Source organism: Mesoplodon bidens (assembly GCF_964165515.1).
Source record: "Mesoplodon bidens genome assembly, chromosome: 11".
Lineage (NCBI taxonomy): Eukaryota > Metazoa > Chordata > Mammalia > Artiodactyla > Ziphiidae > Mesoplodon > Mesoplodon bidens.
The window spans coordinates 82,668,677-82,696,065 of record NC_138167.1 but is presented as its reverse complement, the minus strand read 5'-3'; the positions used below and the strand labels follow the sequence as shown (position 1 = coordinate 82,696,065).

At 44.9% G+C, this 27,389-nt stretch overlaps 1 protein-coding gene and 1 long non-coding RNA gene across 2 annotated transcripts; one reads left to right on the top strand and one right to left on the bottom strand.

Annotated features, from left to right (window-relative positions):
* The first annotated feature begins 1,233 nt into the window (after positions 1-1,233).
* On the top strand, positions 1,234-9,395 carry LOC308624765. The gene is made up of 2 exons (XR_014017000.1): positions 1,234-1,795; positions 6,973-9,395. It is a non-coding gene; the product is annotated as an uncharacterized lncRNA (long non-coding RNA).
* HAL (histidine ammonia-lyase) lies at positions 2,853-26,478 on the bottom strand. Its single transcript, XM_081248393.1, has 20 exons — positions 25,889-26,478; positions 25,191-25,251; positions 25,057-25,084; positions 24,648-24,722; positions 24,483-24,555; positions 24,324-24,390; positions 23,993-24,030; positions 23,022-23,147; positions 20,404-20,543; positions 18,491-18,538; positions 17,692-17,839; positions 16,823-16,918; positions 16,667-16,725; positions 15,711-15,791; positions 13,233-13,298; positions 12,991-13,156; positions 10,112-10,246; positions 5,453-5,561; positions 5,283-5,352; positions 2,853-3,066 (listed from the first exon to the last, which is right to left on the bottom strand). The coding sequence occupies exons 1-20, from the start codon at positions 26,133-26,135 to the stop codon at positions 2,926-2,928; spliced, it is 1,974 nt and encodes a 657-aa protein (XP_081104519.1). The 5' UTR covers positions 26,136-26,478; the 3' UTR covers positions 2,853-2,925.
* Between the last annotated feature and the right edge of the window lie 911 nt (positions 26,479-27,389).

Genomic DNA, 27,389 nt, shown 5'->3' with positions numbered 1-27,389 from the left:
GGGGCAGAACAGGAATAAAGATGCAGACGTAGAGAATGGACTTGAGGACACAGGGAGGGGGAAGGGTAAGCTGGGATGACGTGAGAGAGCGGCATGGACATATACACACTACCAAATGTAAGGTAGATGGCTAGTGGGAAGCAGCCGCATAGCACAGGGAGATCAGCTCGGTGCTTTGTGACCACCTAGAGGGATGGGATAGGGAGGGTGGGAGGGAGACGCTAGAGGGAGGGGATATGGGGACATATGTATATGTATAGCTGATTCACTTTGTTATAAAGCAGAAACTAACAGAACATTGTAAAGCAATTATACTCCAATAAAGATGTTAAAAAAAAAATAAGGAAGTTCATTAGCTCCCTCTCGGAATTTCACAGGAAGGACAGGCTTCGGGAGTGGTTTACGCAGCGGCTTTGTGATCCTGAAGACCCACATCCCTTCCCTTCCTCTGCTCTGTCGTCCAGTGTTGGCGGCGCCCCAAGGCCAGGTCCCCCCAGGTGTGGCTGACTCACAGCAGCCAGAGGGGCTTTGTGCCTTCTCACTGGGGTCAAGCAGGAGAGGGAGAAAGCCTGGCTGTCACGGCTTTCAGGAGAGAAAGCGTTTTCTCAAGCCTGCAGTAAAATTCTTCTGTCTCATTGGCCCAAATTGCAACCTCCGCTGTCTCTTGAACTAATCACCCAGTAAAGGGAATGGGACCCCCTTGAGACGAACCAGGCCTGTGCCCTGAGCTGAAACGAATTTCCTCCAACTCTTTTTGTGGTTTTGTTTTTTGGTATAATTTCAGTGTTTCCATTTAATAAGTTAATACCTTCAACCAAAGTAAACACCCAAATGCAAAATGATCATGCTATTCATGAGATAATTAGAAGGTTTAATAAAAAAGCTAATAATCCAGGGACCGGATTCAGAAAGGAGACACAAGTTTAAAGTAGTAATGAAAAATAGCTTCCTGGGAAGTTTTCAGGTTATGTGTAGAATTTCATGTATGCAGCAGACTGTGACAGCTACAGCCCCCAAACCACACACCCACGCCCTTGTGTGTTACTCTCCCAAATTGACTTGGGCTTGATGCGTGACTTGCTTTGGCCAACAGGACATTAGCAAATGTGGCACAAAAGAAGCTTGAAAATCCCTTGCGCTTTGGGGTTTGCTCTGTGGCTGCCCCGAGAGAACAGGTGAAGAAGCCCAGGTGAGCTCACTGGGGCAGAAATCATGATGCCTCCAGCTCTTCTGGGCTGCTCAATGGGGAAGAGAGAGAATGTATACCGAATCAATCACATTTTCTAAAGACACTTTGTACCGTGTGAACACTGACTGACGAAATCTTTCAGAAATGTAATTAACTGCAGTTAGAATAACCTTTCCCTGACAAAGTGTTAAACTTTGTTATAAAAATCTAAGAATACAGCAATGACATAAGACAATTGAGACTTAGTTTATTCCACATTTACCTTGAAACTCCCTTGATGGCATAGTACAGCGCTGTATAGAAAATGACAGAGGGCCCCAGAGGACCGCGCGGGCCTGTGGGAAACCAACCCGCCCCATACCAGTGACGAACAGCCATCAAACCACTGGGTTTACTGGCTCCACTGCCGCTCGTGGATAAGAATGAATAAACTTCATTTGTGTGTTTACATTTCAGCAAAGAACAGCATCAAGAACCACCTTTCGGCAAACAGGTTCCTCAGCACATTTTGCTTCACTGAATTTTGGTTTGCACTCCTGTCTCTACCTTTCCTGTGGACAGGCTGCAACCTAAGAGAAGACTCTACTGTGAAAAGGCTGTAATCAGGTAGGCAAGCTGGCAAGTGTGCCTGCCCTTTCCTTGACCAGCTGCAGTTAGAGCCACGGTCTCACATTTCTGCACTTGGAAAGCGCCTTGCTAATGTTTGCACAGAAGGGTGCAAAGTCACAGCTTCGGGAAGCCAAGAAGTCATGTGACCCATCCTTCATCGGGACAATTACACTTAAGCCTTTCCAGGAGGTTCTTTATCTTCTTTGGGGGGAGGGGAGGGAACAGATTGGGTAACATCCTAGGGTGCATCTGACCTTTGTCAACGGGGCCTTGTTTTAATGATTACCATTATAGAGAGGGGGTTGGTTCACTTCTGAACATCAGATTCCTTAGCTGTGAAATGAGGAGGCGTCTTAAGCTGGGTTATTACAAGAATGTGAATAGAGTACTAACACATGGTAAAGTAGCAATAACACTAACCTCCTACTCCAGTTTAAGCATCTGAATCCTTTTTCTGATACGTGTAGTGACATCTGATAAATATGAAATGCACAATTCACTGAGAACCACTCCAACAGCAATCTTTATATTCATTCCTTAACTCCTTTACACAGAATCTCTTGTTGACCTATTGACTATTCTTTACTATGATTCAATGAATAAAAGAAAAAGCAGCTTAAGAACTAATTATGACCTAAAAAGTATTGTTTACAAAGACATATTAAGGAACATTCATCATAGCATGGCACAGTACAGTCAGCCAAAGTTAACTAGTGGAGAGTTTGACAAAACAAAACAAACAAACCCAAAACAAAAAAAAAGATTCACAAAAGTCTAATGTTTTTGGAAAACAATGCCATCAATCTGTCTCAAGATTTGAGTTCATCTAATATTGAGTCAAAGGTCCATGCAGTTGTGGTTAGTCTTCTCACCCTGAGAGTGAGTGGCCTGTAGATTTCGTTAAGAAACAAGAAAACTCCTATAATCTGGAAACACCAGCTGCATCTGTAACCAGTGCTAGATTTAGTAAATGTAATACTGTCACCAGCCTAACCAGAGCAGGTATCAGAACTGAACTATATAATTGATTGATCCACCTGAGAAAGTTCTCAGGTCTCTCCTTCAGCATAATACTGTTTGCTGTTAAACTAAGTACCATCTGATCTGCTAATTCGTGACAAAAAGCATTAAAGATCCCCAGACTCTGGGATTTTGGTCGATTTCTTGTGCAGAAATTCCAATGAAAATGCTGTTGGAGAAACAGGTCTTGATTCCGGAATATGCTCCGTTCTGTATTTTTCGATGTATGGCGCAGCTACTTCCCAAACCTGAAATGCAAGGACAAAACAAAGTCCAAGTGTTGACAACATTGTTTTCACATGCCATTAACCATCAACTTCATGTGAAGTCAAAACATTATCTCTAACTGACTAGATAACAGCAGCTGTTTGTTGCTTTTATTAAGAGCCATTTGACACATGATCTGTCAATGAGTCTTTGGTTGCTTTAACAACTTTTAAAATACAAAGTCCAAAATGTTTCTAAAGTTACCATGAAGGTTTTCAGCTGCTTACTCTTCTAAAGCAAAACAAGCCAGGAAACAAACGAAACCCAGAGAATTCAGTGTGGGTGGAATTAAGGAAAGTCGCTCAAGGATGGGACTGTGTGTTTTCTAAGGCAAGCCTTAAATGATAAGAGGCAGTGGATTTACTCTTTGCTGTCTTTCCATGCCACATGCCCTCTGCTCTTTGGACCCTTGCTCCTCAGAATGTGGCCCCTGTACCAGCAGCGTCAGCATCGCTTGGGACAAGTCAGAATGTCAGCCCCACTGCAGACCTACTGAATCCGAACCTGCACTTTAACAAGATCCCCTAGAAATTCACGTGCACTTTACAGTTTCAAAAGCACTGTTTCACAGCCTTGTTTAGTGTTTACCTCCACCGACCAACCTATTTCCTTTCAAGCATAACATCTCTCAAGCTAAAGTCTGGCTTTTCGTTTATATTATAGCTGCTTTTTATCTGGTTGCCGCTGACAGGGAAGGAGCATTTCCTATTCTTTTGTATTACCTTAGAAAATGTATTCTTTCAAAATCTAACCTCCTTGAAAAGATATCTGCACCCCCAGGTTCACTGCACTATTTACAATAGCCAAGGCACGGAAGAAACCTAAGTGTCCATCAATGGATGAATGATACAGAAATTGTGAGATACACACACACACACACACACACACACTGGAATTTTATTCAGCCCTGAAAAAAGAAGGCACTCTTGCCATTTGCAACAACATGGATGGATCTTGAGGGCATCATGTTAAGTGAAATAAGTCAGACAGAGAAAGACAAATATCGTACGATCTCACTTACATGTGGAATCTAAAAAAAAAAAAAAAAAAAAGAGCTCATAGATGCAGAGAACAGATCGGTGGTTGCCAGAGGCAGGGGTTTGGGGGAGTGGGTGGAGGGGGTCAGAAGGTACAAAATTCCACTTATAAAGTGAACAACTCCTGGAGGTGTCATGTACGGCTTGGTGACTATAGTTAATAATACTGCACTGTATATTTGAAAGTTGCTAAGAGAATAGATCTTAAAAGTTCTTACCACGAAAAGAAAATGGTAACTGTGTGTGGTAGTGCATGGTAACTAGACGTACTGTGGTGACCATTTTGCAATATATGCAAATGTCAAATCATTATATTGCAAACTAATATAATGATATATGTCAATCCTATTTCAATTTTTAAAAAGGCTGAGCTCTCACACACCTCTCTTCTAGCACCAAAGTTGGCATCAAGCAAGGGAATTCCCCTCAAAGGGTACAGGGAACACTTAGAAATGACAGGGGTGAAGGTCAAAGGAAAAAAAATTTTTCCCCAAGAGCAGCGCAGTGGTTCCAGGGGAAAATCAAGCAATTCTAGGGAACATGATACGTACAAATGAAAGGCTTAAAGAACTTTAAAACTATATTTTAAAAATGAGTCCACATTCTAGGCATCTGTCCCTATCAGACGCGTCTGCAATCAACGTAGCCAGAGGGAAGAAGCAATAAAGAGACCCTGTATCTCACCTAGTGTGATAGGGAAGGACACACCAGTGCACTAGACACATCCAGATCCCTTTGAATAAAAACTCGGGAAATTTGTTTTCTCTTCAGGTCTATGCAGTCACTGAACCAGGTGGTGGTGGTGGCGATAGCATTACAGAAAGAGAATGTATTTTTAATAAGAGAGAACCTTCTTGATGGGGAGGGTTCCATGAACCTTTTATCTCATTTTCTCCCCACAAATACTTGTCCCCAAATTCCATTTAAAATTCATTCCAGCTTCTAATCCTTAGATAGTCCATGTTTGGGTGCAACATGGGACACTTAAGCGTGTATCGAATAGTTTCTTAGTGACCCTGAAAGTTGCATGAGTACCTTTTGGTTCACTTCCAAGGAACAGCCAGGAAGCAAAAGAATATGAATGTTTTTCCACTCTCCACTCCCACTTTGCTTTCCCATAACGACCCCAAACTAAGAACTAAGCCAAGTAGCCAACGTACCTTCTGCTCTATGAGCAGCCTGTGCGCTGCCTCTATGTCTGGGGCCATGAAGCGATCTTTTATCCAGGGCCTGCAGGGACGGCACATCAAACCATGAGCCAGCGTTAACTGCTGCCAGGGTTCAAAGTTCTAAAACAGTGTCACTTTCCAGGAATCTGTTTTGACTTTACCTTACAACTGAGCGCACCAGGTCATAGACCTTCTCCAGTGGAGTGGTAGTTTTCAAAGGGCGTAGAAACTCTATCCCTTGGCAGGCTGCAAGAAGCTCGATGGCCAGCACTGAAACAAGGAAGGACGAGGGGACGGCTGATTAGAGTCTGACTTCATGCTTGAGGGATATAAATCCCATGCAAGCTGACGGCCATCGCCAGCCAACTAACAGATGGTTGGTTCTCCCAGTCTATGGGGAGAATGAAGATCCCTTGGTATTTGGTTACCATCTTAAATGTGCTTTTCTAACCCCTTGGCTGCATCTTTAATGGTGAGAAGGGGAGGACTGTCCGGGTAAATCAACTTTCGCCTTCTCCCCTCAGCTGATCAAGATGGATGACCTGTTTCCTATTTCCACCTTTGTGTAAATTTTTTTTTTTTTGCGGTACGTGGGCCTCTCACTGTTGTGGCTTCTCCCGTTGCGGAGCACAGGCTCCGGACGCGCAGGCTCAGCGGCCACGGCTCACGGGCCCAGCCGCTCCGTGGCATGTGGGATCTTCCCGGACCGGGGCACGAACCCGTGTCCCCTGCATCGGCAGGCGGACTCGCAACCACTGCGCCACCAGGGAAGCCCTGTGTAAATTTTGATTTGTTTTCAGTCTTGCTGTTCCCTATGGCCTGAAATACCCGGCAGATAGACTTTCATCAAAGGATTGAAGGAGCCAGTGAATGAGCAGATGAGTCTTTGGTTGCCCTGGAACTAATTCTCCAATGTCTGTTTCAAACCTTCAAACTTAAAGGCTCCCAAATCCACTAAAACTGAAATTCTAGCCATTGGCATCTTGCCAACTTTAAGTTTCTTGATAAAACCATCTTTACACTGTCTTTTCCTAGCTATGAATGCTTGTGGAATGTACCATACCTTGAGATCCACTCTGAATATTGAAATCTAAATCTCTCTACATTTGGTACAGTCTAATGAAGAATTTTTTATAGAAATATAATTCAAAATTAAACCACTTTGGGTTCTGTTATTTGCCAAGAAGATAATTTAGAAGCTTAGAGGCCATTTAAGTGGTTAACCAAAATGGAGTACTAAAAACATTTGAGGGCTTCCCTGGTGGCGCAGTGGTTGAGAGTCTGCCTGCCGATGCAGGGGACACAGGTTTGTGCCCCGGTCCGGGAAGATCCCACATGCCGCGGAGCGGCTGGGCCCGTGAGCCATGGCCACTGAGCCTGCGCGTCCGGAGCCTGTGCTCCCCAACGGGAGAGGCCACAACAGTGAGAGGCCCGCGTACCGCAAAACAAAAAACAAAAAACAAAAAACATTTGACTTCTTGTCTTAAACTTTATAAAGCACATTCCAAACTCTGGTGAGTACAGACAGGTCACGATGGGAGAGGATGAAGTTACAGAATCCATTAGGACCTGGAAGAAACTTCACATCTTCTAGTCCAGTCCCCTCACTTTACACGTAAGGAACTGGAAACTTTGAGAAGTAAAGCATCTTATTAAATAAGTGCTTATGCTTATTTCATAGAGCTGGAGCTCAAGATCAGAACTGGCTAATCTTCCTGATTTTCCCTCACCCACATGACACAAACCTGGCCTCTTGGTTGGAGAAATGTGAGTAAGAAAATGGCAGATTTTGCTAGTGCATATAACAGACAGCTTCTTAGATGGGTTTGCAAGATAAACGTGAAACATGTCAGGAAAACCTTGAGTAACCATCTCCCAGCATTCTGTTAACTGTTCTTTGTTGCTATTCACAACCATGAGTTCTCCCTGATGCCATCATATGGGATTTAAAAGTCACACACTTCATTGATACAGATGCAAAGTGTTCAGTGTATCTTGATTTACCTGGATTTTTAAAAATACGATTCTCATTTATTTTGAAATAAGCTGATATTCAGTGGCCTAATAACCACCTTGGTCCTTCCCTTCCAAAAATTTAAATACACTTAAAATATCCTAAGAATCATGGAAATACCTTCTAGTTTCCCATGAATATTTTCTTCACCTTAACAGAGTATGAGTCACATGAACTAAAACCATCCTGAGCAAATAAGTAATAGTTCTACTTAGATATATTGCAAGGACGTTCTTAAAGTTTTCAAAACTGACGCTATTCACTTTATGGACATCTGAGGCTAATTTATACCTGTGTCCCTTTCACTAAGAAAAGGCTGCTTCTCCTGACCTTACATCCCGTTCCTTCCCACCTCCCCACCATCCCCTGGCCTTGACTGATGTCCGTGCTTGGGCTTCAGACTCCCTCTCACTCCTGATCTTTTTTGGACCGCCACAGGGCACGCGGATCTTAGCTCCCCAGCCAGGGGGATGAACCCACACCCCCTGCAGTGGAAGCGCCCAGTCTTAACCCCTGGACCGCCAGGGAAGTCCCCACACTGGGTTTTTTAAGCTGCTCCCTTTGAAAAGTTTTCCCTCCTCCCTCCCGTGGGCTGGTAACATTTCAGGTCTTCTTTTCCCCGGAGGGCAACCGCCTCCCTGTTCCTGGTATTCTTCTCACCTGACCTCCTGCAGCCGTCAGCTGCCTCCACGTAGAGAACAGCCCCTTCATCATCCATCCCAGCTCCTTCCTGAGTGTGGGCATCTGTACATCATTGCCACGCAGCCCAGAGCAATGTATTTTGTGCACACACATCCCCTTTCCTTATTAAATACTGCTCCCCTCTTCCCAATTAGCTGGCCCTCTTCGTTTCAGGTCTTCATCTTAAATACTCCTTTGGAAATGCCTTTTCTCATCCTTTCAGACTAGGTCAGGTTCAGTTATAGCCTCCTATAACTCAATTCTTTTTTTTTTTTTTTTTTGCTATACGCGGGCCTCTCACTGCTGTGGCCTCTCCCGTTGCGGACCACAGGCTCCGGACGCACAGGCTCAGTGGCCATGGCTCACGGGCCCAGCCGCTCCGCGGCATGTGGGATCTTCCCAGAACGGGGCACGAACCCGTGTCCCCTGCGTCGGCAGGCGGACTCTCAACCACTGCGCCACCAGGGAAGCCCTAACTCAATTCTTTAGTCAGAATTTTGTGAAGTGCTACAAAGAGTTGCCAAGTTGTTGTTCAATGTCTTCCTCGTTAGATAGACTCTAATTTCCAAGAGGGCAGAGAACACCTCATTCACCACTTAATCCACTGTGCTCAGTGATACATGCCTTTCCACCCGAATCAGGCCGGACAGGGAGGAGAAGGGAGTGATGGTAAAGGGCACAAGGTTTCTTTCTGGGAAGATGAACATGTTGTAGAGTTGACTGTGGGGTTGACTCACAACTCTGATATATTCACAACTCTACTAAAACCCACTGAATTGTACAATTTAGATGGGTGAATTGTACGGTATATGAATTACATGTCAACAGAGTGGTTACCAAAAAAAGAATACTCAACTCTCTCACATTTATCTTAAAATAGTGGTATTCTTTTGTCAGCCAATTGCTTCCAATACAGTTGCAAAAATTTAGGAATTTAGAGAACAATGCCTAAAGGAAGGCAGTTTCTCTTTAAGAAACCAAACAAGCAGTGATTAAGAAGGCTGGAAGAGGTTGACTTAACACGGCTCCACCTATGAACTTTCTTTGCTGAAAAGGCTGGATCTAAATCTCGTCAAGTCTTTTTTTTTTTTTTGCGGTACGCGGGCCTCTCACGTGGGTTTTTTTTTTTTTTTTTCGGTACGTGGGCCTCTCACGTGACCTCTCCCGTTGCGGAGCACAGGCTCCGGACGCGCAGGCTCAGCGGCCATGGCTCACGGGCCCAGCCGCTTCGCGGCATGTGGGATCCTCCCGGACCGGGGCACGAACCCGTTTACCCTGCATTGGCAGGCGGACTCTCAACCACGGCGCCACCAGGGAAGCCCTTGTCAAGTCTTTAGGACCAACTGCAACACACAAGCAATGATACGACAGAGCACGGAAGTACCACCACAAGGAAGCTCACAGGTAAATCGAGAACGTCATCCTCTGTCAGAAAACTGACGTGGTTTTTTAACTAGTCAATGGTATGAACTAAAAAAAAAGGGAGAGGGGACTGTTGTCAATGAAAAGAAGCTTAAAACCTTGGCCACCAGATTTAAAAGGTGGGTCTTGAATCCTGATTTGAACAAACTGTAAAGACGTTGAGATAATTTGGGAAATTTTGAATATGTACTCGATGATACCAAGGCTTATTGTTGATTTTTGTCGGATGTGATAATGGCATCATGGTGGATAAGAAAGTGTTTGTATTTGAGAGAGAAAGCATGCAGGAAGAAAATGTGACAACGGATTTGCTTGAAAATAATTTGGGAAAAGTAAAAAAAAGAAAAAAAAATGAAGCAAATGTGTTAACTGTTGAATTAGAGTGAGGCATGTGAAGGTTCCTGGTACTAATCTCTCCACTTCTGAATATGCTTTAAAATTTTCATATTAAAAAAAAAGCCAGCTGATGAACTGGCTTAGCCAGCAGGCGTGGTTCTTAATCTTCACCGAGCATCAGAACCACCTGGAGGGCTTGCTAAACCCAGCTTGTTCTGCTCTCTTTCCTAGGCTCTCTGATTCAGCTGGTCTGGGACAGGCCCTGAGTTCCCAGGTGATTCTGATACTGCCGGTGGGGATCCCACTCTGAGGCCCACTGGCGTATAGTTTATCAGGGAGGCCTGCGTCCCGGGCTGGCTGGGGTTACCTTGCTCCACGTGCTCAATGACCCTGAGGGCTTTCCTTGCTGCCCATCCTCCCATGGAGACATGGTCCTCCGTGGCAGCACTGGTGGAGAGAGAGTCCACAGACGAGGGGTGGCATAGGGCCTTGTTCTCAGAAACTGCAAGAGGCCAGAGAAGTTAAGTTAGGGACATACTTATGTGTGTTCCTAATAGAAAAATTGCCAAAATGACACATGGCTTCCCAAAGTGCTCCTCAGCGTGGGATACCCTCTCCAGGAGCTCTTGGTCATCAGCAAAGCACCAGATGGTCCAAAGTTACTTTGGGAAAAGGAAGAAGGTTGGGGTTGTTTTTTTTTCCCAAAGTGAGAAGGACTCTAAAACTCTAGTGAGTTCCGAGATAAGACCGGGATGGGAACCCTCATATTACAAGGCCAAGTTGAAAACACTAGAAGCATTTAGCATGACAGGGAGACTTGGGATAAAAAAGGTGATGGTCATTTCCAGGTATTGGAGGACAATCTGATTATGTGACCAGAGGAGGCGGGATCAGAATTCAGGCGTGGCGTTTGGGGATTGAGGCTGGACCCACAGATCTTGAGCGAGAAGATTTACAGTTGAGACTGTTCAATGATGACATAAGTGGATGTACTGGGTTTAAGCAAGGGCTTGATGACTGCGGGGATGTCTTGGGGAGGTGGGGGGAAGTCTAGAGTTGGCCTAGGTTGCTGTCAAACGTTATGTGCAGATGAATCACTGGTCTTGTTAAAAGTGCAAATGTTGAGTTTTAGATGGGGGCTGATATTCTGCTCTTCTAACAAATTGCTGGTGATGGCTGTATTTTGGGCCAGAGGACCACACCTTAAGTAGCAAGAACCTAGATTACAGAGTTCCTTCTCCCCAGCTTCAGAAGCTGGGAAAGGTCAAACGCGAAGAGTTTTTTCCCCTCTTTTTTTGAACTTTGAGAGCAGCTCTGAGTGAAGCTGCAGTTCTTTTCTATGCTATAGGGGATCCTGAGATAATATACTATAAACAATGGTGATCCACTCATCCTGGTTTGCCCAGAACTTTCAGGTTTCAGCACGGCAAGTCCTGGGCCCCTGAACCTGCTATGTGGATCACCTGGTTTGGTGGGGCTTGTTCAGAAACGTAACATACAAGTGGCCAAAAAAAGAAAACCACCAGTTTTATTACAATGAAAGCAAGCGGAGCAACTTCAGATGACAGCTAGGGCAGTGAAACACATTCAAACAAGGCTTCCCAAATTCATAACGCTTCTCTGAAAATCAGTTACCACCCCCCATGTTAATGTGAGAAGTTGCTGCCCCTTAGAGGGATATTTTACTAAGGAGGTAAGTGAGTAAATAGAAAATACTGGACAGAAAATGAACTCAGTGGCTCTTTGTTGGCTGTGTTGAGTCTTAGTGTGAGACTTAACTGAGGAAGGGGTGAGTAGTCATAGTAACAACAACTAATATTAATTTGGTGCTCATGACACTCCAGGCACAATTCTAAGGCATTCCACGCATTCATTAATTTAATCCTCAAAACAGCCCCGTTGGGTAAATTTATCACCCCCATTTTACACAGGAGTAAACTGAGGGTCAACAGGATTAAAAGACTTGCTCCATATCACACTGCTGGTAAATGGGCAGAGCTGGGATTCGGACCCAGAGTCTATGCTCTTATGAGCCACTATGCTATCCTGCCTCTTGGGTACGTTTGCCAGAAAAAATACCGGATGCCCAGTTAAATTCGAATTTCAGATTAAAAAAAAACAAATAATTTTTTAGTACCTGATAATTTGTTGAATAATTCAAAGTTAACTGGGCAGCCTGCATTTCTATTTGTTAAACTTGGCAACCATATTTTAGGATTAAATATTGATTAAAAAGAGATCCTCATTAATTGAAGGGAGAGCACAGATTTGCAAGCCAAAATGCCTGGCTCTGAATTCTGCTTTACTTCTTACTAGCTGTGCAATATTGAGTAGGTCGCTTAACTTCTTGGATGTCCAAGTATTCATCTTTTTTTTTTTTTTTTTTTTTTTTTCTGTACGCGGGCCTCTCACTGTTGTGGCCTCTCCTGTTGCGGAGCACAGGCTCCGGATGCGCAGGCTCAGTGGCCATGGCTCACAGGCCCAGCCGCTCCACGGCATGTGGGATCTTCCCGGACCGGGGCACGAACCCGTGTCCCCTGCATTGGCAGGCGGACTCCCAACCACTGCGCCACCAGGGAAGCCCAAAGTATTCATCTTTGAAATGGAGGAAATAATAGTACCTGCCTCTTGGTATTGTTTGACGATTGAGTAAATATAAGTGAAGCCCTTTGCACTTCCTTTGTGCCAGTCTCTATTCTGAGGTTACTTCTCTGTCCCTTACAGTCTCGAGTCAGAAATCTGCTGTATTAAAGCTCAGTTTTCATGGAGGGCATCTTGCTTCTTATAAGCATTTTTGCATGTTGTAATCACACCCTTACGTTTTTAGTGGTTGGTATGTCTTTTGGAATGTATCCAAACTTTAATCATTTGGATCAGTTCAAGTTTCACCAGTAGCTATAAACATCTTTTGCCTTTTTCATTCTGATAATCTTCAAATTGAGATTAGTGAAAAAACGACAAAGATGAAGTTCACATGTGATGTCACGTTGCTTCCTACAGAGAAATCGTGGAAACCTCCTTATTTACAACCTCATTAGTGTGTTACTATGTTTCAGTATAATGTTGCCTAGGTTTTATTTTATATTTTTTTCTCTAAACCTGCAGCATTTGTATTGAGGATGCACATGGAGGTGGTGAAAACGTTCGATCTCAAAGACAAAATGTGGCACTTTTAGGTAAAATGGAAAGGCCTTTAGGTGTATCCACCTAAAGGCTTGCATTCTGGGCAAAGTGCAGTGTCCTTACCCAGGGCTGCAGCCGTGCAGTGGGCTATCATGAATCCAGAGTTCAGACCACCTTCAGCCACCAGGAAGGCAGGCAGCTCGCTGAGGGAGGGGTTGCAGAGCCTTTCAATTCTTCTTTCACTAATTGCAGCAAGTTCATGGACGCCAATGGCCAAATAGTCCAGGGCCTGAAAGAGTGTCTCAATTCAGTTGGCCTGTATTAGAATATGCTTTCAGGGTCAGGAGCAATTCTAAAAAGCTTACTTTGGCTGGATATTCACCATGGAAGTTTCCTCCAGAAACAGTCTCTCCCCTGCTGGCAAAGACCATCTTTTAAAATAGGTTAAGGCTTTCACATAACACTTGGTGATCACTTCAAGTATAACTCTTTCCCCAATTGCTCATTTCTAACATTGAGGTGGTAGCCCTTGTACAAAGGTAGGGTGGAGAGAAGGAGAGTCTTTCCACAGGCAGGTGTTGACATGAAGGGGTACAAAGGTAAACAGAACAAAACAAAAACCTTAAAGATGATTGTGTCCACCCAACTGGGGGGTCAAAGAAACATGAAGCATGAAATGATGTTTTCTCTTGGGATGAGAGATCCTCAAGCACCATAACATTACTAATCTGGTGGTCAGTACTTGCCCTCAAAAAGTTTATAACCCGAAACTAAGAACAGAATCAGGACACCAGTTTAAAAGCAAATTCTGTTTCTTCAATGGGCACTGCGAGCTTGTGCGCCATCGAAGAACCTGCTGAATGGAAGATTTTGCTGATGAGCAACCACCAAATTGTTGGAACAATCAACTCTGGGAAAACTTTCAAACCTTCTACTCACTGATCCTGTGCCAGTGTTCACAGCAAATGGTGGCCAAGAGGTCATTGCAAACCCACTTAAGTCAGTGGCAACTTTGGACTCACCGAACATTAAGACTCTCAGGGATCATTCCACTCCATCATGTATTTTACTTAAGTCAACAGGAACCCTGACAAAGGCAGCAAAAGACTTTCCAAAGAGCTAATTTTCACCTACTGGACTAAAGACTATTCACAACCTATTAACTAGGAACTCACACTGTGTAGGAAAGGTTCTGACTTCCAAAGAGGTAGAGGTGCATGTGTTACTTAACAAGTTTGGAATTACCCTTTTCTGTGCATATAACTGTGAGCCTCTTAGACCTAGCTCCTGCCCTTTTCCATGGACCCGCCCCCAACGACAGGCCTTGGTCTTCTCTCCATTCTCTGAATCCTTATAGCAAGTGATCTCTGTGCCAATTTACAACTTAAGCAACATCTGTTCTCTAGTTGTTCCAAATTTGTTTGTTGGCTATTAGGTTATAGCAATTAGAAGTTAACTCCTATAATATCCAGCAACTATGTAATAGATGGTCTATATATGCAACAGAAGATTGAGAAAAATATTCTTTTGGGTAACACCAGTATTGCTGGAGAACTCCCAAATATTAGCCAACTGGAAATTCATCAACAATTAAGAATCTTTCACTGAGAAAGTAAAGGACTTTCGGCTGAAATTTTTGCTGAGGCAAGTGGTGGGGGAAGAATTTAGCAGGGAATGATCCTCCCTCCCTTGGCCAGTAATTTAATGGTATTTTTGTTTATTTGTTTTGCTTTTTATTACTCCATAAGATACCCTTTCAAGTCTAAATTATGTAAGTGTAGAATGGATACCTCTGCTCTACAGTGCAAGAAATAAGAGATGAGAGAGGAATGCATAGAGTTCATGAAAACTACTTCTCCATTTGGGGGTGGATGGTGTTGAGGAGGGTTTGTGAGTTGAGGGGTATTTAGCTTGGGTCTGACTTAACTGTAAAACAACCTGAGAGGACATAAAACGCACATCCTGAAGTAAGCTTGTCAGAGAAGCCACATTGAAAAGGTCTAGTGAGAAACCTTATACAGCTGCTCTCTGCTAGCCCGGGCTGTGCAAGACTTTTAGGGCTACTTTCTCCAATGTTAAGAACTGAGGCAGATGTGGAGTAGGAGAAATAGATTCCTAAGGGGTTGGATGGTCTTCAAAGGCAGTATTGTCTCTGTGAAGACTTTGCCTGTGTGCCTCCTGACCGATCACATCGACTTCTGGGGGAACTAAGCCATCACAGAACCTTCCATAGCAAAAACAAGAGGACGCTGAGATACCCAGGAAAAGAAGGGCTCCATCCTTGAGAGACGGAAGCGTTGTTACTGTTCTTTGTACAAATATGGGAACACTGATTTGAATAAACCCATGTCAGAAATAAACTCAGGATGAGGAAAGCCAGAACTCTTTGATCAGTACTTAGCTAAGTGTTAAAAGGTTGCCTCTGTTTAGTGCACCATGGTATCACTAGCCCTAGGAAGGCTCACATAAATGCCATCCTACCCAGGGTCTCTACAATCACACTTGTGATGTAGACCTTCATCCTTCTACCAACAACCTCGGCAGTGGGTTTTAGGGCAGTGGTCTTCGTGAAACCCTGCAGCCAGTGTTGGAAATACTCCCTTTAATCTTTCACCTGTCAGTTTTGGAAGCACAGCACGTTAGACTCCGAACCTGAGACTAGGTTCACAGACCTGCCTCTGCCACTTACCAGCTCGGCTCTAGAGCAAGGCATTTAACCTCAGAGCCCAAGTACTTAGTCTATGACACGGAGCAACAGAGAGACTACACAAAATGATCACTTAGATCTTAAAATGACCAGCTGGAATTCTATAATCACAGCTTAGTAAACCATCAAAAGATACAGGATTATCTGTTGCACTGTTAATTTCTGTGGTAATGATGTTCTTCGCAAATGCTATTGTGTCGTTCACCACACCGTGGACCTAAAAGACAAGATCAAATGAGCTAATACATGGAAGACACTGATAATGGTCCCTGTCACATAGTCTGATATTCTTATTAGAATAGCAAGAACATTTAAACTGGGATTTATTCTTACTGTAGAGCTAATTTGGCAATTCTTCCCCATAGACGTTTTCCATCTAGCTAAGCTAGAACAGAACTTGCTGAGAACAAGGACAAGAGGTTATTTATGCTAGGGAGGACTCTTTAGTACCCTACAGATTGGAACTTGGTACAACCTGAAATATTGTTTCACTCTTGAGATGCATGTTAGTCCGTCACTTAACTAATTGCCATTTGCAGATGAGTTGGAACATCTGCAATATAGGTTGCCTCATGCCAACCCAGGTCATCTGCCTTTTATATTTAAAGTTATGACTCACAGATTCATTTATAATGGCTTATGTCTGCCTGTTAAATGCAGATAAGATCTAACCATGGATATGCCCTTGAATTGTGGTTAGATTTTCCCGTGAACGTTCCTGGCAGACTGCTTCTAGTTCTGTGTAACAGGTAGAGCCAGTAAAACTCCATTAACTGGTTAGGATGATGCTATTACTAAGAATTTTTTAAAGTTAGGGCACTAAACCAAAACAACAAGCTGTCCGTTGGACTTCTCTACACAGGGGTTGAGCAAAGTAATTCAAAGGGAAACAAGCAGCTTACCATATAGAACAGAAATTTTATGATAATTGGAAAGTGGAAGTATTACATATACATCATTTTTAATAGAGGCAGGAATGAAACCTGGACTACCACTGACCATTACATGACTTTCTTACACCTTCCTCTCTTTCTATTCCCCATCCCGACAAACTGGGGGAAAGAATAGAAACTTGTTAGCTTTTTTGTTTACCTGTGGACAGCAGCGCAAGGTGTAAGCATCCTGAACATGATCACAGAACCTGTGACTTTCTGTGGAAAAGATACAGGGATGGCAGGGGGCACGTTAGCAGTTCTTTCCAATTATTTCCAAAAGCAAATAAGCTCACTCACATAGGCACGCCCAGACCTGCTATTTCAGATGGGTGGTGATCTGAGTCCAAGAGGGACCGAAACCGAAAAGCGACTTCAACTTGCCCACGATGCGGGCGAACAGCGTGAATGTCTAGAATTAATGAAAGAGGAAAAGTCTGAGCACTTCTTATATTGAATGAACTACCATCACTGGCACAGAACCATCCACTGTGCTGACACAGCCCTCAAAAGTCCAGGGGTCCTTAACCATCACTCAGGATTAGAGACTTAACTCCAAAGCAAGATTTTAAAGTCCAAGATTATGGACTTTATTCTTTCTACTTTAAATATCTGAGTGCAAACTACGTGTTGAGATCTCTTGGGAATTCAACTCAAGACACTGGGCCTACCCTAAAAAGATTTAGGCTCATAATGGAAGGGAGCTCAATAGTGGCCTAATTTAACTAAGTCATTTTTAGACAGTTTTTTTGGTCCTACTATATACAAGAGTAGGGAGTCTTTCCAAGTCATTATTTTCTAGAAAAGCTACCACTTCGACAATTTTTTTCTCCCGATTTTCAAATGGGGATCAGCACTAATCCTACTCTAGTTCTCAAATCCTGCCCATAGATTCCTAAGACAACATGTAGTTTGATGGGAGTCAGAGCTGGTGATCTGGGGCAGGTCACTTAACCCTCTGGGTCAGCATTTGTCTGTGAAACATGGTCGTTTGAAGGGTCAAGTGTGGCGTAACTTACATGAAGCTGCAGCAGTCCTACGATGGCACAGGCACTTGGATTTTCTTCTTCCCTACCATCTACCCCCACCACTCCCGCGTCTGAACTCCTTGACCAGCCTCCCCTCCCGCCCTGCACCTGAGCTCTGACTGAATGAATAGCAAACCAACAAAAGAGCCATGCTGACCAGTATCGAAGGCTTTGGTGGTGCCCTTCAACACCTCGAGGGTCAAGGACGCCACTATGTCAGCCTGCCGAGCAATGGCACTGGCTCTCTCCACAGCTTCACAGCCCAGGGAGGTGATCATCTGCGTCCCGTTGATGAGCGCCAGACCCTTTGTGGAAGGGGAGAGAAGTTTCCTAACGCTGTTTGTTGTAACAGGTGTATGTGCGAGTTGATTTCATATCTTTTGCTTTCATAAGAGAAAAGTTAGCCTGTCAGCTGAATGATGTTGATCCATGGTTTCTAAAGTGCAGGGCAGTAATGCTTACTTAAGTATGCAAGGATGAAGTGCCATCATATGTGAAATCATTAGTATAAATCTAGCAAATGGAATAGCTGTTAAGTATCCCCATCATTAAGGCAGCAATGGTGGTCCAATGTAGATGGCATATCAAATCTTTAGCTCTTAATTATGCTGCATTTCTTCTTCAACTTCTCATCATTATAGATAAGACACCTTGAAAAATTTCTGGTCCGAGACTCTTGGCTTAGAGCATCCCCAGGGATGTTGGCTTACAGCATCTTTAGGGGTCCTTAGAGATCCCGATTTGAAGTTTAAGTTCTTCTGTAAGAGAACCCCTAGGCATCTGTGGCCTGAAGAGTCTTTTCAGTGCTTATGGCAGAGCCCTTTCTTCAGTGCCCAACTTAAGCAAACGTGGAAGCTATGTTTATTTTAAGAAACCAGTGAGGCTGATATTAAGACTGAAAATAGCTATTAAGTAAAGATTTGTTAAAACGAACAAACTTTCCTTAGTCTCCTTACCTCTTTTGGCTTCAAAACAATTGGTTTCAATCCATGAGCTGCCAGGACCTGTAGAATGATTTAAAAGGTAAAAATGGGTATCAAATGAAATACCAGCGTATTTCTAATTTCATGTGGAATCCAATAAAAGAATTTTTAAGCCCAAAGGTCTGTCTTATAAAAGATTAGACCTATGTGAGTTGGTTCTGTTTATCTTCGCTGGTCTATCCTCTAGTTCCGTTCTTTACTCTGCAAGCAGACTTAGCTTTCGAGTAATTTTTGTACCTACATCAGGGGCTAGTGTCTACAAAATCAACCCTGAATGTTGGTTTCTAGGTCCTTTGCATTCAGTTTCCACTTTAGTGATTCACTTTTTTTTTTTTTTTTTACTGCTGCTTTCTGAGCAGATGCACATCCAGATGCAGATGTGCTAAGGCTGAGCTCCAAACTGTCCACATTCCCTGGCCTCCAGAGCTTGACCTAAAAAGTCCTCCACCCTCGTCCTACTTGTCTGAACACTAGCAGAACCTCAGAGCAGGGCTTCTCACTTGTACGGCAAATGTGTGAGCACCAGTGAAGAGGGACTTATGGGCCCAAGAGATGGACACAGGATCCTGAGGGGAAGTGGGCAGAATGATCTTCCCCTGAAATATAAGAAGTGAAACTAGGCTAAGGTCCCTCTAGGGAAGAAGGAAGACACAGAGGCAGGACCACTGACTCTGTCAATTTCACAAGCTTATTAGAGTATCTATCACATGATTAACTCTGTCCCAGGAGTGGGGCTGAGGGTAGGAAAAATGGAGACAGACAAGCTCAAGGGCAAACACAGTCATAGTATGTTAAGTGTAACAGGAGGTAGGAAGTGGGTAAGGTTCCGTGGAAAATAATCACATAAGATGCTGGGAGGGCACAAAGGAGGGGCAAAGGGGACTTGACGGGGTGGGCCTATAGGGAGAAGAACCAGAAGAGCAGAGAGGGAAGTTTCTCAGAGGACTTATCAGAAGCAGGAAGAGGAGAAGGGACATGGCTGGTCCCTCTGCCTAGGACACAGGGCACTCCAGCCGCAGGCCACCTCTCGCTTCTGTGATGTACAGTGTTGCTGGGGAAGGATTTGGCTGGGGGGTGTGGATGTGACAAGCAAGACTCTTGTAAGCCACTTTCATTTTAGACATCATCCTGAGGACAGTGAGAAGCATTACACGTTTTGGCCAGGACATGCTTGGATTTGCTGTGTGAAGTTGGTTGTGGGAACACTGTACATAGAGAAGTAATCAAGATCAGTCTGCATAGAAGGAAGGTGATCTAGAACCCAACCCCCCGAAGGCCTATCTGTTCCCTTAACTTCTTCCTCCCAGCAAGAGATCAGAGATGACATTTCAAACAATCCTTTGGGCTGCTCTGATGAATTTGGAGATGAATGAAGAAAACGTTAAAGCTTTATCAAAAACAAGCCTTTCTGATTGGCCACCAGATGAGAGCTTGGGGGGAAAGGGGGGAGTGGAGCCTCCTTTCCCGAGGTTATAAGTCAGTGCTATGATCCACAGCTCTGTACCTATTAGACCAGCAAGTAAATAAACCTGCAACAACATGTGACCTCCTGGATAGGCACTGGAAATGTTTTAGATGCAGAATAAATTCCCGCAATTGACACTGGCTGCTGTACCTTTTTACCAAGGTGGTCACTGAGTCCAGAAGGCTGACAGCTGCATATGGAAGCTAAGAGCCTTGCCTAGTTTGACATCTGTACTGCGCTAAGGCTGAGCTCCTGACTCTGTCCACACTTCTAAGCTTCAGTTGTCACAGCCATAGACTAGGGATAACATTGGCTCCCTTGTTGGGCTGCTGTAAGGATGGAGTGCTAGAAAGCATGCAAGTACACCTGGTGTCCAGCCTCGGGAAATTACTGCAGGTGGAAGCTGTTATTAAAATCTTACGTATTTAGCGTCAGCCCAGCCACTCTTCGGAGACCACATCTTCCCTTCCCCAATTAGCCCAAGAGCAAGATGAGAGAGTGGGGCAAGGTCTCCACTGGCACCAACAGTTCCTTTCTCTGGAACATAGGGCAGGCAGGAGGCTGGGAGAGAAGGAGGCACCGGTTACTTCAAGAGAACTTCATTCTGGCCATCCTCGCTTTAGGGAAAGACAATTCCTCAAGCACAACTAATGCTCAAGGGACCTGGCTGAACTGCTATAGAAAGAAAAAGGAGACGGGGAGAAAGAAAGAAAGGAGGGAAGGAAGGAGGACCCTCCCGTGAGCAAAGCTTTCTCTGTAAGCCACGTTAAGTTTAGACTTTATCCTGAGGACAACGGGAAGCATTACAGGTTTTAGCCAGGACACGCTCGGATATGCTGTGTGAAGGAGTTGGGAGAACGCTGTACATAAAGAATTAAGGTCAGACCGCGTGGAAGAAAGGTGGTCTGGAGCCCGTACCCCCATAACGACCACCTCGTCCCTTCACTTCTTCCTTCTCCTTGGCCCTCTGCCCCTTTGTTCACTGTTACTGGGCGTGTTCTAATCTGACCTAGAAATTTCTAGAAATTCTAGCAGTGTATCTTAAAGATGTGATCAGGAGCTAGCTGTTATTCTTTGCTGCCTTATTTCTTTGTTTACTGTTACTGGGCGTGTTCTAATCTGACCTAGAAATTTCTAGAAATTCTAGCAGTGTATCTTAAAGATGTGATCAGGAGCTAGCTGTTATTCTTTGCTGCCTTACTTCTAAGAACATAAAGTTTAAAATGATCCAGATAGGAAATTAAGAGACTTTCATAGGACTGATTGGTGTATGTAGCCATTAAAAACTATTGGAGAGGGCTTCCCTGGTGGCGCAGTTGTTGAGAGTCCGCCTGCTGATGCAGGGGACATGGGTTCATGCCCTGGTCCAGGAAGATCCCACATGCCGTGGAGCGGCTGGGCCCGTGAGCCATAGCCGCTGAGCCTGTGCGTCCAGAGCCTGTGCTCTGCAATGGGAGAGGCCTGTGTACCACACAAAAAAACCAAAAAACCTATTGGAGAATGTTTGAAAACATGTGAATGTTTACATTAGAAAAGTAATACAGGGACTTTCCCGGCGGTCCAGTGGTTAAGACTTCACTTTCCAATGCAGGGGGTGCGGGTTCAATCCCTGGTCGGGGAACTAAGATCCCCCATGCCTCGCGGCCAAAAAACCAAAACATAAAACAGAAGCAATATTGTAACAAATTCAATAAAGACTTAAAAAAATACATTAAAAAAAAGTAATACAAATTGTTCTAGAAAGATAAGGTGCACCAGGGTTTTAACAGGGGTTCTCTGGGGAGGTAACGTCATAGTCAATTTGCTCTCTTCTCTTCTGCCCAATTCCTGGTCACCCAGTCTGCCACCTCACCAGCACTTATACATGGACGTGTACTGTTTTGGAGGAAATTCCCATTAAGTTACTCAAAAAGGAGGCGACATTTCCAAGGTAAAGTCAGACTACGGATAGCAGTTTTTTTTCCAACTGCTACGTAATGTCAGTAAGACAAAGCAGTGCCACCCACAGGTCAGCTTTCAGGTCATAGTTCACCCTGGGGAATTCTCAGAACGCTAGGACCCAGAGGTACCCTGGGCTCACCCATAAACCACAGGTGGATTCACGGCTGAAGTTGCACTATGTGGGATTTTAGGCTTATAGTCAGGCAGACTGGGTGGGAGTAGAAATAGGTGTTGAATCACTGCTGGTTGGTTCAGCACAGCCTTGTATACTATATATTGTGCATTCAGTTGCTATTCACTGATGGGCATATCACATTTATACGTCACTTGTGCCTATAGCACAGAAAATCTAGCATGTGTTTTGCTCTGTGTGACTGCCCAGCCCTGCTTTTCCTCCCTCTTCCTTCACCCCAAAGAGTCCCCAAGTTTCCACTGACCTACAATGTTTAGCCTTATTTGCGGGAAGGGACAATGGCCTCCCACGCATGTCAGATCTCATCTCCACCCTACAATTAACCCAAGAAGCAAGCTCCGAAGAGTTGAACGGCCTCCTATCTTGGCACTAGACAGCTTCCTGATCACAAGCAAGTCTTTCATCTCCATATTTCTGTTCTACCTTTGTAAGAGACGGAATTTCAGTTATTCAAGTCTGGCTATCCCACCCCCTGGGGAGCATGAAGATTTCAGATTCCCAGGCACCAACCAGAACTACTGAATCCGTCTTTGGGGGGAACATCCAAGAATCGTTATGTTGCCCAGATGATTTGATGCAACTTCTCTAACTACATTCAAACACCACTGAATCCAAGGTTCTCTCCAGCCCTGAACTTAAGGGGCTTGTTCTAGTCTTAAAGATGCCAAATGCTAAGTGAAGGCTGATAGAGAATGGGTGAAAGTCCACAGGAGAAAGAGTCTCCGCCTCACTCTTACCTTGCACCCCCATCTAGCTAACCTACTTCTTGCCAAGTTCATTTTCCACTCATCTCCATTAGTTTATGTCTCCTTTTCTCACCAATTTCTCACCACCCCGTCAATCAAGTCTACCTGTGGTACACACACAGCCTCATCGGAGGGTCAGTTGGGTATCTGTTGCATTACCATTAAATACTTCGATAACTTGTTTGAGAGTCTCCAGGGAAATGCCACTGTATCCTTTGGCTAAGACATTGATCCTTAAAGCCAAGAGCATCCGACATCTCTCAGGGATTAGTGGCTTTCCAACACCTACAAAACAGAATTGATGTTTTCTCCAAGAAAGACAAAATCTTTTCCTTCTCCCAGCCGTCTCCATCTCAAATTTCTCGCCACGTCTTGGCTCAGATACTTGCACTGCTTTCTCTCCTGATTCTCTTGCTTCTTCAAGTCTCATCTTCCAGACAGATATGAGAATCCAGTTTTGCCTTCTCACTTCCCCTTCTTGGAAGCGTCAGTGAACGCCCCACCCTCCTCAATACCCTTAGAATAGCGTCCAGACTCCTCAGCACAAGCTCTCTTGCAGTCTGATGGGATTCTTGACAGACTTTCCCATCTCACCTCGTCCCGAACAACTCCTCCCTGAGTTCCAGCCTTAATTTCGTCCCCTGACTGCATCACTCTCTTGGCATGATGGTATTCACGCTCCCATCCCAGCCCCATCCTTTCACCTGGCCCATTCCTTTTTCTGAGATTCATTTGAAAGGTGTTTTTGTCTGATGCTTTCTGCTTCCCCCCTCTCCGCCCCCCCACCACCCCGGGCAGCAGAATTGGCACCTACTCCTTGGAATCCGCTAGCTTCTGGACGCTGTTAAAGGATGCCTGACACTGCGCTACGCAGTCGTCCGGGTATTGGTTCCAGGGCCCCCAACCCAACTCCCCTGCAGGTACCAAAATCCCCGGATGTTCAAGTCCCTTATATAAAGTGATGTAGTACAGTCGGCCCTCAGCATCTGCAGGTTCCTAATCTGTGGATTCAGCCAACATCCCAGGCTGGTTGAATCTGGGAATGCAGAACCTGGAGATACCGAGGACCGACTGCACTTCATTCAAATCAAACAAGATCTAGGAGGCACTGAATGTTTGGAGTGAGTTACCTGAAGAATGTGAACGTACTAGGTTGACCTGGAGCTCCCTGGAGGAGAAAGAGAAAAAAACCCTCTTAGATACCTCACCGTGAATATGTTCCCTCAGCTGGGAACATAGTTAAGTCTTTGGAGGGACAGAATAGGCATGATGGGGCAATGGAAGAAACCAGCAAGTCTGTGTTTTCTATATCAACTCATGTGTGAGTTAATCTGAGCCTCACCCGCCTTATCTGTAAACTGGGGCAAATGTTAATTATTTCTGTTGTTGAAAGAAATCTCCAAAATGGGAATAAGTGGCATGTGACTGTGTGTGTGTTTGGTGGGGAGGAATCAAACTTACTCTAGTTTACTGACAGGAATTACAGTTCTGGCAAATTTCCCAAAACCTGTAGTAATGCCGTAAACAACTAGAATAAAAACCAGACGTTATACAGTTAGACACAGGTGGCATTTTTTAAGCCTATAAAAAGAACTGCGCAATACAAAGAGAAAAGGGTACCAGTTTTTTCTTTCACGATGCTTTCTATGACTTCCCTGGAGTTTTTCACCTTCTTTTCAGCAGTGGGGGTGAGCTAGGAAAACATTGGTCAGAGCTGAACATGTCAAAGATTTACACGTGCCGCGAAAAAGGTCAGAGGATGTCCTTCCCCTCCCTCCAGCATACCTTGATTTTGTAGTGTCCCTTGCCCAAGTTGACCAGATCCTCTGTGGTCAGGCTGTCCCCATCTAAGGCAATGTACTGCACAAAAGAAGGGAATCTCCGTGAGTGCAAACAGCTTAGTCAAACAAGAGTAGGGAAGCCTGAAGCAGAATTAAGCTCTGACACATCAGAGATTTTATCACTACTATCAAACACTAATGTGCTAGTTACAAAGACAGCTTGCTGAAGAGGAGGTTGAGGAAGGCAAATTAGAAGTGGAAAAGCATGATGCCTTTCCCTATTACACAGAGCTGGATAAAGCCCTGTCCTCACTGATGATGCTTGGTCATAAATTTTGCTAGCCCTCCCCCTCCTTAAGTGAGGGGTGGGGGAACTTAATTTTCTTAAAAAAAGGAAGTGGTTTGAAACTTACCTTTTCGGGTTCCCGGTATTTGCTGTATCTGTAGCCAGGTAAAGGAAAATACTGGGTAGTGTGGAAAAGCCCCAGCCCCGTCATTGGCAGCAGTAGCCCCCAGAGCAGACCAGCAAGCCTGCAGGGAAGGATACAGGTAAACTCCTTCTGGTTGCGATGGAATGAAGTCAGAAGACATGGCATCCCCTTCTATAACTGAAACAAGAATGCAGGAGAGACCCCTTAGGGATCACAGTGGAGAGCCACTTTTGGCGTTACTGGTAAACCAAGAAAAGGGGTCTTCAATTGCCTTCGAAATTCTACAGAAGTGGCTGCTTTAAAACGACTTCTCATGCTTTTAAATTTACAAAGGAGGAGAGCAAAAGGCAGAGATGTAGGTGCCAGGCAGGCATGAAAGGGTTTAAATGAAAGTTCAAGATCCAACCCCACCTCCATCCCCATCACCGGCTTTATTTTGTTTTAACTCTATTGTTTTAATATTTAATATTTTAAATATATTTAATATTTAAATCTATGTGTTTTAATATTTGATAGTTTCGTTAAACTGGCCTCCAGTCTGGTGAGGTTCTTTTGAAGGGCAAAGGGCTTCAGCCCTGTGGTCTCGAGTTCAAATCTAGTCTTTGCTACTAGTAAGAAGTCTCCTCCTTTCCGAGCCGGCTGCCTCGTTGTAAAAGGTGGATAAGACTCCTGCCTTCCTCGCAGGGGTGTGCGAGAATCCCGTCCCCATCGTCCCTGCTCCACGCCCCCCCCCCGCAATTGGTGAGGACAAGGGACCATCCCTCCCGGGAATGCCTGGCCGAGTGATTCGCACCCCTTCCCTCCAGCCACTCACCCACTTCCACGAACTCGTTGTCCTCCAGGGCCACCTCCAGCGGGTCCTCGTGGTCCAGCAGGCCCAGGCCCTTGCAGCGGCGCATGAGGAAGCTCACATTGTCCACCGAGGCGAAGCCACCATTGTCTGGCTTGTTCTTGACGTACCTCCGCACGGCCTCCCGGCCCAGCCAGCCCACCGTGAGCTGCGCGTCCTGGCAGGGCACCGCCAGCCACTCTCCGCGCACGTGCACCGTATACCTGGGCATGGTCGTCCGCTGGTGACAGTCACCGGGAGGGGAGAGTTTTATCCGGGAATGACTACCGAGGTGTTGTTGACAGGGAGAAGTGGGATGGGCTTTCAGAACACGCCCCCTCCCTTGCCTTTACTCATTCACGCATTGGACAAATATTTATTGAGCACCCCACTGGTGTCCCTTTGGTTTTTTTGCAGCTGAGCGAGGGGCAGGAGAGCGGGATGCAGGCCCGCCTTTCCACCTGCCGTCCAGGTCTGCGGCCAGCAAGGCCTGGGTTCTCCCGCCCTCGGTCCTAGAGCCTGCCGACCCTGCTGCTGGCCTTGTCTCCGCAGGGGTCCTGATGCCTCCCTCCCCCGGTTTCTGTCTGCGTTCTCCTCCATTAAGGGCAGCTTATAAACACCATGTTCCTGTCTTTATCTGGAATTACTCAACTGTAAAATGCTCTTCACTGGCCAACTGTGACACCAGGGAGTGTGGCAATCTTCATGCATTTGTTTATTCCCAAATACGTGTTGAGCAACTCCGCCCTTACCACTATGAAGGTTTTCTGAAGCTGTCCCTCCACAAAGGGAGAGGGCAAGGCCGGAGGTCATTTTCACAACTAAAGGTCACCATTTGGGTGACAGCCACCGTGCTTGGACTCCAGCTCCACCGCTTATTAGCCTGGAGCAGTAAGTTATTGATTAGCCTCTGTTTCCTCATCAAAAGGCAAAGGGGCTAATTTCCTCACTGCAGTGTTTGCAGTATCTTACTGGGATCAAATCCTGGTCCTGCCATTTCCCGGCTGTGTGACATTTGGGCAAGTTACTTGACTTCTCTGGAACTCTGTTTCTTCACCTACAATATGGGGATGATAATAGTACCTATTTCAAAGGGCTTTTGGGAGGATTAAGTGAGTTCGTATATGTAAAGCCCTTAGAGCAGCACCTGGTACAATGGAAATGCTATGGAAGTGTTTGTGATGACTATTGTTTGGACTTTAATATATACCTATATTGCTTTATAAATGTTCTTTCATCATGGTATCCAAACGGATATCCCTAATCCAAGTAAGCTTCTTCAACACAGATTACTGCTCCCTGCACCCGATTCATTATAGTAGTATTAAGGAACTCTGAAGAGCATGAAAAGGGAATCAAGGCAATGTTGGCACTGTTTTAACTAGGCAGCATTTTAGTAGTAAGCCAGTGTCCAGAGATTGGATTACTCCAGTGGAAAAATCCTGAAAAGTCTGTTTCCACTAAAACAGACTTCTGTTGGGAATAG